The sequence below is a fragment of the Carya illinoinensis genome, chromosome 8 (genome assembly GCF_018687715.1).
Source record: "Carya illinoinensis cultivar Pawnee chromosome 8, C.illinoinensisPawnee_v1, whole genome shotgun sequence".
NCBI classification, from domain to species: domain Eukaryota; kingdom Viridiplantae; phylum Streptophyta; class Magnoliopsida; order Fagales; family Juglandaceae; genus Carya; species Carya illinoinensis.
In genome coordinates this window covers 38,171,294-38,184,520 of record NC_056759.1, presented here as the reverse complement: position 1 = coordinate 38,184,520, position 13,227 = coordinate 38,171,294, and the positions used below count along the sequence as shown (strand labels likewise).

The 13,227-nt window shown below is 36.6% G+C and overlaps 1 protein-coding gene across 2 annotated transcripts; it reads left to right on the top strand.

The window, feature by feature from the left end:
• The first annotated feature begins 773 nt into the window (after positions 1-773).
• LOC122274190 lies at positions 774-4,172 on the top strand. 2 transcript variants are annotated; one of them, XM_043083195.1, is made up of 5 exons: positions 774-941; positions 1,758-1,863; positions 2,338-2,437; positions 2,825-2,911; positions 3,759-4,172. In XM_043083195.1, exons 1-5 carry the CDS (start codon positions 881-883, stop codon positions 3,891-3,893), a joined length of 489 nt encoding a protein of 162 aa, XP_042939129.1. In that variant the 5' UTR covers positions 774-880; the 3' UTR covers positions 3,894-4,172. The 2 variants fall into 2 exon arrangements, with proteins under 2 accessions (XP_042939129.1, XP_042939128.1); XM_043083194.1 differs by having other exon boundaries at positions 1,758-1,884.
• Positions 4,173-13,227: the final 9,055 nt, after the last annotated feature.

The window sequence follows — 13,227 nt, the reverse complement described above, 5'->3', positions numbered from 1 at the left end:
GTCTCCCTCCTTTAATGGACATGAAATGCATGGTTTCAAAAGCCACTATTACATTATCAAGGATCAATCTCCCGGGGAAAAAGGCACTTTGTGTTGGGGAGATAATTTGAGAGAGGATCTTCTTTAGTCTATTGGATAGGACTTTTGACATCACTTTATACAAGACATTGCACAAAGAGATAGGTCAAAAATCCATTACAGTTTTAGGGCCCTTTACTTTGGGAATGAGCATTATAAAATTGTTGTTAATACAACTAATATCCCCCCCTGAATTGAGAATTTCTAGCACAGTTTGAGTTACCTTATCACCAACAATGTCCCAATGTACTTGGTAGAATTCAGCAGGAAATCCATCGGATCCAGGAGAGCTCAAAGGATTCATCTAAAATAAGGCTTCTTTTACCTCCCCTGTCAAGAATTTTGCATCAAGCAAACTATTCATATCCCTCCCCACTTTTCTGTCCAGCTTGGCTATGCACCCATCAATTCCCACAAGATTACTTGAAGAGAAAAGGGATCGGTAGTAATCCTTTTCTTGTCATACGAGTACCTTAGCCTAAGATCGAGGTTCAATTTCGTTCATTTTTTATTTAAGTTACTTACCATTTATCATTTCACATACCTGACACTATATATTTTTTTTTAATTTTATTATTATTAATTTAATTAAGTTCTTCGATTCTGATATTACCTACATGTTAAAAAAAATAAAAAAAATAAAAAAAATTATAAATAATGTGTGAGATGATATATTTATTTATTTGTTTTGTCAGGGGCAAGAACGAAAAGTCGATAATATCGAAGTGGAAGCGAATAGCCAAAGTCGAAGTGCGTTTTGTACGGTGGGGATAGTCTTTGCTGCCTGAGAAATACAAACGAGATGGCTACTCTGTCGAGATCCTTCTCTCCAATCCAAAATCCTCAAACCCACCTCTTGTCCGGTAATATTCTTTCCATTTCATCTTTCTCTTTCCTTTATCATTGTTCTAGCAACATTTATAATTCATTTTTCCTATTTTTTACGATATGTCATAACTATATCTTTTGGGTAGCCCCGAAATTGTTCCTCCGAGTGTCACAAATCTCTTTGAAGCGTTGTGAAACCTATAAATTATTTATGCTTCTACGTATGGGTTCTATGTTTTCATCACTTAAGCTTAGGGAAGAATTATGTTATAAAGGTTCCTTATTCTGTTATATGCAATAGCTTATGTGTTGATTGCTAATGTTTTATTGAATTAAACCCCCAAATGTATTACGCTTATATCAACTGCTGCTGCGCTCACAGAGCTTTGAGGCGGCAGTGGCACCATGCGGCTTAAAGCTCTGATCTTTGTGCACCATACACTGCGTTGAGTTGTGTGCCCTTTCAGTTGGTTTCACGTACCCTCTTAAAGGAATAAACATCCTCTTCATTTCATTTTACTTTTCAATGCAAAATATTGGGCTATTCTTCATTTAAGTTGCCAATCTAATCATTCTTAGTGATCAAAATTTCCAGTGTTTCAAGTTAAGTGGATACTATCCATTTGAAGTGAAGTGAAATTGAGAGGATCCATTCCTGGGTGCATTTTGTGATTTATATATGTAAATATATTGCATTCTTTTTCTACATGAATTGTGGGTACAATCTAGTAATACTTCCCAGTATTGCTATTTATGCCATGCTTATAAATACACAGGTCACGATGCTTTTGATGACTTTATTCGCACAGATTTCAGCCTGACTAACTAAGGCCATTTTTTTTTTAAGCCAGGTCCTTTGAAGCCGCCAACTGACCAATGTTTTCTGAAAGTTAGCTCCAGTGATTCATCTCTAGGTACCACTTCCTGTGGTAAAGTAAAACTTGAGACAAATAAAAGGTTGTTTACTGTTCGAGCAGGGTACGTTCACCATTGTGTCATAAGATTTTATTGATTCATTGAGAATTATATGTATGTGTGTATTGATTCTTGTATTTACATGTTTGTACATGCAATTGTGGATTTTTATGGCAACGGTTGCGCACTTATATTCAGTTGGCTTCACATCCCATGTTAATAGCATTATAGCATTTGATTGATTGAGGAACACTTGGATTAAGCTTTTACTCTTCCTTTTTTATTACCTATGTAACATATACGATGGTGTGCTTCTTTTACCCCAGCATATGCACAACTTCTGTTGGAACTCCCTTGAAAAAAGGGGGGAAAACATATTTAAACGAACTGCAGCTGGAGTGCTGGAAAAATTTAAAATAAATGCAGTTAATAGCATTCTTTCACTCCCCATTTCAGTTAACAGTTCATATTTTTTTTCCTGAACTATGGTCACTTGATATTTTTATGCAAGTACAGTGGGGATGTTGGAAGACCAAACACTGCAAGTATCTTTGTTGGTGGCTTTGTGTTGGGAGGCATAGTTGTGGGAACATTAGGCTGCATATATGCACCTCAGGTATTGTTCGAATATCTAGTTTTATTATCTGTAAAAAAATCCACCTGCCTTGGTGTTATGTGTCTGTATTTGCCAAGGTTATTAATCAAGTAAATTGGTGGAGGTGTTTGTTTTGTCACCAGATGTTCTGTCTATTTTTTGAGCCTATATGGTAAAATATTTAATTTAAGATTGGTCTCGCAAGATGGGTAAATATATACAGTTATGTGGTTCAGCTGTGCAGCTATTTGATGCATCAGCTAGTATTGGATGGATGCTCACCAGATGTACCAAAATCCTCCCCCTGCGCCAACCCAGAAAAAAGATGGCTGAAGCTTTCTGATGACACCAACTGATACTTATTACCCAAAAGTGACACCAGCTAATATATCGTATTACCTTTTTCAGATAAGTAAGGCACTGGCTGGAGCTGACAGAAAAGATCTGATGAGGAGGTTACCAAAATTCATATATGATGAGGAGAAAGCCTTGGAGGTGAAACCTTTATTTATCTATTTATGGGAAACTACCTTTTGTGTGCCCAAAGTACCAATTTTTTTTTCCAAAATGTCACCCCAAGATACCACAACTGTATTTGAGTTGCAAGTTACCATCTTTTGGCAATTTGCACCTGGTTTTGATTTGACTGTTAAGATTGATGAACAGAGTACGCGGCACGACCTTGACGGCCAGATCTAAGGGGAAAAATGTCAAAAGTTGTAGTCTAGGGTTCAAATTGATGGTTTTGATAGTTGAGGGTCCAAATTGGCTCGTTCTTTTTTTTATTTAGGGGAAGTACATTTTGCTCCCCCAAGCTACGATCATATTTTTTTTTTCCAATTTTCACCTCAAACTACCAAAACTATCTATTTACATCTTAAACTACCACTTTTACACAATTTGCATCCTGCTTAGATCTGACAAAATAAGATCTATGGAAATAGGATGTGACACACTTTTGACGGTCAGCTTTGAGGTACAAATTGTCAAAAGGGGTAGTCTGGGGTACAAATTGATGGGTTTGATAGCATTCAGATCGGACAATGGTGGTAGTTTTAGGATGCAAAATGCACTTCCTCCACAATTTAATTGTTGTTTCATTATGTGTCCGCGTTTGTTTATAAGGACTATTCATGGTTGGTGTTATCTGCAAAGCAAGAGAGAAGCATGGTTTATTGGTTTTCAATCACGATAGACAGCAGGCTCTTAGGCATCACACCTAGGGCTTGGTTAACCTGTATTTTCATGATTGTTTACTGCTTACCGATAGAGTTTTTAGTTGTCATTTTTTATGTTTATAATTGCACTGATATTGCTTTGGTTGTGTGATTTATGACTACAGAGGACCCGTAAAATATTAACTGAGAAGATTGCACAATTGAATTCTGCCATAGATGATGTTTCTGCTCAGCTGCGAGCAGATGATGCTCCTAATGGAACTGCAGTGAATTCAGATGAGGTTGAAGCTTCTATATAACAAAATACTAGTCGAAATTTCCATATAAATGAGTCATACGAGTTTATACAATCCAGTATGTATGAAATCTAAGTCAAGCCCGACCTTACCATATATCAATATGGAGTCAATTTGATTACAACCTTAGAATAAATGTCACTACTAGCTAGCAGCAATATTAAAAGCACCTTTGCCATGGGCCATTTCATGGACGTCCTTCGACAGACACAGACTGTAGTGCCACAGCATGTTTAGTTCACTTGTTATGGGTCCTCCAATATCACTAGCAGTTGTGCAGTATCTGTTTAGTTGTTAAGATTAATATGCTTCAAGTTGTTCGTTCTTATCATATGCAGCATGAATAGTTAAACTATTGAATAAAAATAAGATGATAAATTTTTAATAATCATGCATTAGACACAACCTTCAAATTTTTAAAGCCTAATACTTCAATAATTAGATACTGTAATAATTAGATTTGATCATAATGACGTCATTTTGGCCAATAGTAGACTTATATGTATGAGTTCATCGAAACCACACTTGAAATTCAATGAAGATGCAAGAATCAAATAAATCAATCTAAATCAAATTGAAAAGAAATAAATCAATAATAGATGAAAGCTGAGTATCATTACACCATGCCTTCCCTATCCCATCCTACTGGGCTTTTACCCTAAATATTTTAATTAAACATCACTGTAGTGCCATAATGTCGAAAGAGGTTAATTCCAATTAGCTCAGAAGCGGAATTTTCATAAGGTCAAATTTTTACTTTCGTATAGCTTACGTCATTTTTTTGTTTGTAACTCTACATCACTTAAGTAACTACTAATCTTCTAGAAAAATCTATGCTTCAAGATCAAGAGGTTAGATAGTTTCTCAGAAATTTTAGAGAAAAATAAGAGCTTTTCTTTTTTGGATGTATATTTTTTCCACACTGTATTTAATGTACGTAAAATTCTTATTTAAAGAGTTTTCACATATAAAGTTAATTAACTTTCATGAAGTTGTGGTAGTGGTAGGGAGTTAATTAATAACTTTCTCACCCATGTGGACACAATATGGGTCATGGAGCGTTTCTTTTCCTTTTGAAATTCTGCGTTAAAAGTAAAATCGTTGCATTTAATGACCATTAGCAACGATTTCTTTTGCGATAAACATAAAATCACTGGAAATATCCATTTTTCTTATAGTGTCACTACCGACATCTCCCACTTGTCGACTTATGTCCAGCTATTAACATATTAGATATAGCAATATCAGATATACTCTATAAAAATAATATTAAATCCATTTATTCGACAAATGCTTATTTCTTTACAAAGAAAATATAATCAGATCTGCCACATCTTATAATGATTAAATAATGAAGTAGCAGATACCCAAATAACAGAGAAAGCTAGCCTTTCCACATCAGCCCGAAGAGAACATGTCTGCGAGATAAAACTTCGAAAAAAAAAAGAAGGTTTTTCACCTAATAATAGTCAACCATGAGATCAAGAAATACTTTACACACATAATGTACACATAAGATGAGAGGAAGAAGAATAAAAAAGAGTTTTAACTTCTGTCAGTGGTTTCGGCAGCATATCAATCCGCCGCTCAACGAGGTACACAGATATAGATGTACCCCTTTGTAACAGCAATCAGCAGCCATACATTTATACAAAGATTCACAAGAAACTATATATGGTAAATAGCAATAGAAATAAAACCATCAAGGCCCCTTCCCATTATTATACCATCTATAACATTAATGAAAATTTTGAAGGGTTGTATAATTGGGGATCTAACTCACCACCTACGTAGGTGAAGGATCAAAGACGAGATAGTAACAACTATCATTCAGATAAAAACGATGAATTTATTCATAGAAACATATATTACATGTGCCTTCAAATGAACAGTCAACCATAAAATACAGTCAACTACAAACTACGTATACATTGACATGCCAGCAGGTTATAAGGATACGAACTCCAACTTCAAAATTTCCATTTGGAAGAGTTATACAGTGCAGTGCATCATCAATATCCTTGCATCCTGCACAAACCAGACCGTCTAATTAATAAATACCTAAACTTGCCCAGAATTAAGAAAGATATAACGATGATGATCTTGTCTATGATGAAATGAAATAGAAAGTATAAATCAATGGATCGCATACCTGGAGGATCCACACTAAAGACATGCAAATGTCGCAAGTCCTGCCTAATAAGATTTGCCAAATCTTCAGAAGACATTGACCATGGCAATGGCGGCAAGCATGCCAGAACTTGAGAAGAAAGAGGTTTTGAGTTTACGTCATTGTCTATCAAGACAGCATCCACAAAACTAACAGATTATTAATTTCATCTAGACTTATTGGTTAGAAATTAACAGCTATGTCACATATCTCACTTTCAGCATCGCTGCCACTCATTTCTCCTATGGTCTGTGAGTAGTGGCCAGAAGGATATCCAGATTACATACCTCACTTTCAGTATCTCTATCACCTATTTCTCCAATGGTATGTACATAGTGGCCAGAAGGATATCGAGATAGGCAGACTCAAGAATCAACCTCCAAAATAATTCTCATGTTTTGAAAATAAATGTGAAAACAATCTCAGTTATGTGTTGTATATTACTCATGAAAATTTGTATAGGAAGAAAATATTTTATGTCATGACTGGTGTATACATGAGCTTATTTTTGCATTCAGTTTCTGAAGAGTGAAAAAGAGCGAATGAGATCTGAAAAGTTTTGCTCTTGATTAAGTGAAGATGTTTTAAAGATGTTTTTGAATATGTGAAATAATCTAAATCTATTTAGTACTATGTTTTGATATAATGTGGCATCTGAAAACCTTTCCTTTGGCATGACTTCCTAATTCTGTATCTATATCTGATTATGTTCTATTTTTTATCTGTTTCATTAAGGCCCAACCACGGATATAATAGTGGTATATAACCTCGCCACGGGTATAATGGTGGTTTATAACCCTACCACGGGGGTTAAACATAATCTCTGTCCCGATGTAATGCTTCGATATGATATAAAGATGATGTCTTAGTTTATGATATGCCAAAAGATTTTTGGAATAAGAATGTTTTATGGAAGATTCGCTCTGATATTTTGTAACATATTTTGATTCTGCATTCTGAAAGTAAATGTTTGTTCTTCATTCTAAACCCTGTAAATAATCATATTTACATATTAGTATATGTAACTCTACTTACTAAGTTGTTGATAACTCACACATTTATCTTCATAATATTTCAGATAAATTTGATATTTCATCTGATGATTAGTAGTAGAGTGCGTGGGCAAGATTAGCTGAGGATAGTAGTTAAGTACCTCGGGGTACTATTGTTGGTGGGTGATTTATTTTATTTAGTAGATGGATTTCAGTATGTTTAGATGGTTTATGGAAACTTATGTAAACTTTGTTTCATTTTATTTTGTTAGTTGAGATATGTAGAACAATTAATCTATTTTATCTTATTTATTGGATTGAGGATCTGATAGATAAATATGTGTAGCTAATTAAATTAGAGGGATTTATGTTTGATTTGGAGTCTTTGGAAGTATATATTTGGATTTGGAGAATATATTAGTGTTGTTGAAATTGATTTGCATGTAATAGGTGTTAACTCCCTAGATCTCCGAGATCGGGGCGTTACACTTTCTACTCTTGAATCTTCAGCTGAAACATCCAAAATATCTAAAAATATTGTGGAGATAAAATATGAATTATTAATAACTCGGTAAACAAAGAACATATATTAATAGGTAAACATGAGCCTTTTTAAAGGGTTTATAATGCAAAAACAAAACATTTCAGTTTCAATATGCAAATCCCCAAACGTGTTATCAAAAAAATCAGAGCGACATTTCAAATTGTTCATATTCAAAAATTAACTATTCATATTCAAAGACCCTTTGGCATAACATGAATGAACATTTTCATCTTATCATATCATTTCATATCATATCATATCGTATTGTATCATATCACTATATCATATCATATATCATGTTTAACGCCAGTGCTAGGGTTGTACTATCCCTGGTGACCAAAACAGATAGTATCAAAATGTGAAAATTTCCCTTATTCATTATCGAAATTCCGAGTGCGCACACAGGAAAGAACACACAAAAAAACCACTTTGTTTACTATTAAGGCACCTTATTTTGTTGCAACACTAAGCACTGCCCTTCACTCAGTTGCAGTCTCACACAACATAGCATGCACACAACACAACCAAGATGGCAAAGGAATAATATGTAAATAGGATATAACAAACTGTACCCTCTATAGGGACAATTTTCATTGTATAAATTGTGAAAGAATCAAAGTTGTTACATGTAATAGTTATAAATAGTCTGCTGTAAATATAATTGATGAGATCAGAAAATATGGAAATTCGAAGGCATGTATGAATCTGGAATGAACATTTTCTCAAACACCTTATTTCCTTCCTTACATGCGACTAGCGTCCCCTTACACATCCATGGCAACACCAGAAAAAACCCTCCACCCACCTTTCAACCCCTCTATCATCACCTCCTCCACACAGTTTGTCAACATTAAATTTATCATTGACAACTTGTTGTTCTGGAAAGTATAGATTGTTCCTTTCTTGAAAGGCCACCAACTATATAGATACGTTGATGGCTCCATTCCCTCCCCCACAGCCTTAATGGAAATCCGAACCTTGAGCACACAAAATGGGTCTTACTAGACCTGTTGCTCATCTCTATTCTAAACTATTCTCTTTCAGACTCTGTCCTCACCTAGGTCCTAGACTGTAACACATCTCATGAAGTCTGGACTACCCTTCAAAATCGTTTCTCTGCCAAATCTAGTGCCCATGTCATTCATACCTAATACCAACTTGCAACTCTTCGGAAAGGACCTAAATCCATTACGGATTATTACAACAAGACCAAATCTCTTTTCTCCTCTTTAAGTGCTGCAGGCCATACTCATACTAATCAAAAGTTCTCAATTTATTTACTCACAGGTCTCGAGACAAAGCATGAGTCCCTAGTCACTTCCCTAACCACTCGCCCCCCAGACCCCCTTTCACCCCACCAAATTTATAGTTTTCTACTCAACCACGAATCTTGTCTTTCTCATCAGACTCAATTGCTTTGGGTTACTTAATTTTCTCCTAACATCACTACAAAATTTTCCATAGGAAATCAGTCTTCCAATCAAGGTTGCAACTCTCATTTTCATGGTGGTCGCCGCAGCCATTGTAGTGGTCGTAATCACTCTACAGGTGGCCATAATGCTACTGCCTCCTTTAATTAGTTTCAAAATCGCTCTGATACACATCCTTATTGCCAAGTATGTAATAAGGTAGGGCACACAGCCTTGACATGTTACTATTGGTTTGATCATGCATACCAGGCCCTTGCACCTCCATCCCTTGCTGCAAATTTCACAACACTACCTTCTCACATTTCGGCATCCTCCAACTAGTGCCCTGACTCGGCTACAACCCACCACTTCACTGTAGACTTAGCCTCTCTAAATCTAGAGTCCACACCATACCAAGACTCCGACCAAGTGAGCATCGGCGACGACTCCATCTTACCCATCCAGCACATTGGATCTGCTCAACTAAACTCCCCTACTAGCAAATTTCTTCTTCATAATCTTCTCCATGTTCCTTCAATTTCTAGAAACTTACTGTCGGTTTGGCAATTTTTCCTTGATAATCATGTGTATTTCAAATTTCAAGATCATTTTTTTACTATGAATGATTCAACTTCCCAGGTGGTGCTATTCAAGGGCCTCGTTGAAGATGGGCTTTACATTCTGTCATCCACTCCCACCACATCACAATCATCTCCTTCAACCCCTCCAAAAGTTTTTTTGGGCTCATGTACATTTGCACAATAGTGACACAAATGGCTTGGCCACCCCTCAACCTATGTCACCACTCTCAATCTTCAACGTTTTAATCTCCCCACTACATCTACTCGTGGGCCGATTTTCTGTCCAGCCTACGCAACAACCAAGGCCCATGCCCTTCCTCATCCTATCTCTCCCACCAGATCCAATGGACCTTTTGTAGATGCATAGGGCCCAACCTCGGTTTTATCTAGTAATTCATGTCGTATTTATTTGTCTATACTTGATGACCATTCCAAATATCTTTGGTTTTGTCCAATGCAATCCAAGTCCAATGTGTCATCAATCATGCTTGCCTTTCTTCATTATGTTAATAATGTTTTTTCCAAGAAAGTCATTTCAATTCAATCGAATTGGGGAGGAGAGTTTCATCCTCTACGGCCCATTTTTCAGTCCCATGGCGTAATTTATCATATTACTTGCCCTTATTCTCACTAACAAAATAGAAGCATTGAGAGACGTCACTGTCACATTGTAGAAACGGGTCTTTCCTTGCTCTCCCATGCATCAATGCCACAAAGGTTTTGGGCCCAAGCATTCCAAACGGCCACTTTTCTAATAAACCGAATGCCCACTCCCCTTCTAAACAACAACTCTCCATACAAAACCTTAATAGGCCATCCTCCAGACTATCTTTTTCTTTGGGTTTTTGAGTCTTCATATTGACCCAACTTAAGGCCTTTTAACCATCACATACTTGACCTCAGGTCCAAAATGTGTATTTTCATAGGCTATAACCTAAACTATAAGGGCTACCTTTGCCTTCATATCCTATCACGCCATATATATATCTCAAGGGATGTTATTTTTAACGAAATTGTGTTTCCCTTTGTTGTCCACACTAGCCCAAATACTTTGGCTCCTACTCCTGATTTCTCATTAATTCACAGGCTCACGACCCAGCCTTGCACGCCCATTAACATAACTCCCTCTCCAGTTGGATCATTTTCCCTTATCTCATTCTATGAGCCAATCTTCCTCACAACACATGTCTTCAGCCCAAAGTCCACCTCAACCCTTAACCACTTCATATTCATCTTAGAACCCTAATTCTCATTCATCTCATGCCGATTCTCATCCATCTCCTGCTGACATCTCATATCCCTCAAACCCTAGCAACCCTCCAGACTCCTCCTCTCTTCTCATCACCCAACAGATCTCCACCTCCCATTGATCTACCTTACCCCCGCCTCCCCGCCCCATGATTACTTGTATCGAGACCTTATAAACTATCCCAAACAACGCATAGATAGTACTGTGCTCTGGCCTCCCCCTTGACCATCTATGTCCCTCACAGAGTCACGGTCACTGTACCACTTCCTTCTCCCTCTGCCTCCCTTGGCCCCTAAGAACCATCTTCATTTTCAAAAGCTTCAAAATACCTAGAGTGGAGATCTACTATGCAAATCGAATTTCAAGTCTTGCTTCAAAATAAGACCTGGAATCTGGTTCCTTTTACATCCAATCTTAATGTATTAGGTTCCAAATGGGTCTTGAAGACCAAGAGGAGTGTTGATGGAACCCTAGAACGCCATAAAGCACAGCTTGTTGCCAAGGGTTTTCATCAATAGCCTGGGCTAGATTTTTCAGAAGCATTTAGCCTAGTGGTCAAATCCATAACATTCATGTCCTTCTTTCTCTTGCAGTCACATCCAAATTTCATGTCCTTCTTACTCTTGCAGTCACATCCAAATGGCCCCTTCATCAACTAGATGTGCAAAATGCTTTCTTACACGGGGACCTTGAGGAGGCTGTCTTCATGCAACAACTGCTGGATTTCATCAATCCTGATCATCCGACATATGTTTGTAAGCTATAAAATCTCTCTATGGTTTAAAATAGGCCCTTTGGGCCTAGTTTGCAAAACTCACTAAGAAATTGCTTCATTTAGGTTTTCATGCATCTCGATTAGATAACTCCTTGTTTATACTACATACTAAGTATGATTGTATTTACATTTTAATCTATGTTGATGACATAATTGTTACTGGTTCTAATTCTAAACTCATTTCAGATTTTATAGCTTCTCTGAGTATTTATTTTCCTGTTAAAGACTTGGGTCCGTTGCACTAGTTTTTGGGAGTCAAAGTTACTAGGGTCTTTTCTGGTCTATTTCTTTCCCAATCCAAATACATAGCTAACCTATTGTCTCGTACGAATATGCACAAGTGTAAACCTATGTCAATTCCCATGTCCATCTCTGTGAAACTGTCGGCTCTTGATGGACCCAGTTTTGAAGACCCCCAACTATACCAAAGTGTTGTATAGAGTCTCCAGTATTTAGCCTTTACTCGACTCAACCTGTCTTATGTCGTAAATAAAGTATGCCAATACATGCATTAACCCAAAAATTTCCATTGGCAAGCTGTGAAAATAATCTTGCGTTACCTTCAAAATACTAAACACTTAGGTGTATTCTTGTCTCAATCTTCTTACTTTAAAATTTTTGCTTTCTCTGATGTTGATTGGGTCGGATGCCTAGATGACTGAAAGTCTACTAGGGGCTTTTGTGTGTACCTTGGTTCTAATCTGATTTCCTAGGGATCTAAGAAGCAAGCTACCATTCCTCGCTCATCCACAGAAGCTGAGTTTAAATCAGGGCCAATATAGCCTGCAAGGTTATTTGGATTCAATCTTTATTAAAAGAACTTAGCATTTTTATTTCTGATTCTCCTACTTTGTGATGTGATAACCTATGAGAAACTTACTTATCAATCAACCCTGTCCTCCATGCCCGTACCAAACATGTCGAGCTAGATTATCACTTTGTTCGTGAGCAGGTTGGTACTAGGACGCTTCAGATTTCATTTTTATCCAACAAAGACCAACTTGCTGATATCTTAACCAAGCCCCTCTCTACTACCAAATTTCTCCAATTACGATCAAGCCTCACACTTGCCAGTGTGTTGCTTGAATCACAGGAAGGTATTAAGGCACCTTATTATGTTGCAACACTAAGCACTGCCTTTCACTCGGCATGTCTGAATCTGGAATGAGTATTTTCTCAAACTATGAATAGAAAATATGATAAAACAAACTGTACCCTCTATAGGGATAACTGTCATTGTATAAATGGTGAAAGAATCAAAGTTGTTACATGTAATAGTTGTAAATAGTCTGTTGTAAATACAATTGATGAGATGAGAAAATATGGGAATTCGAAGGCATGTCTGAATTTGGATTGAGCATTTTCTCAAACACCTTATCTCCTTCCTTACATCTCTGAGTATTCAATAAAAGTGGGTGTACTCATATCAGAAATGTTGGTACCAACCATATAACAGAATCAGAATCATCTTATCAAAACCAAATTCAAAATCAGATACAAAATTAAAACAGAATCAAAAAGTCATGCCAAAGGTTTTTTTTTCAGATGTCATATCATATCAAACAGAGTACTGAACATATTCATATTATTTTCAGATAATCAAAACGAATTCAGAGT

Excerpts from the sequence above, each read along its gene's own strand:
- LOC122274190 (XM_043083194.1), top strand. The coding sequence starts at position 881 with ATGGCTACTCTGTCGAGATCCTTCTCTCCAATCCAAAATCCTCAAACC. Across the intron at positions 942-1,757 it reads TCAAACCCACCTCTTGTCCG|GTCCTTTGAAGCCGCCAACT; the intron begins GTAATATTCTTT and ends TTTTTAAGCCAG. Across the intron at positions 2,438-2,824 it reads GCTGCATATATGCACCTCAG|ATAAGTAAGGCACTGGCTGG; the intron begins GTATTGTTCGAA and ends TACCTTTTTCAG.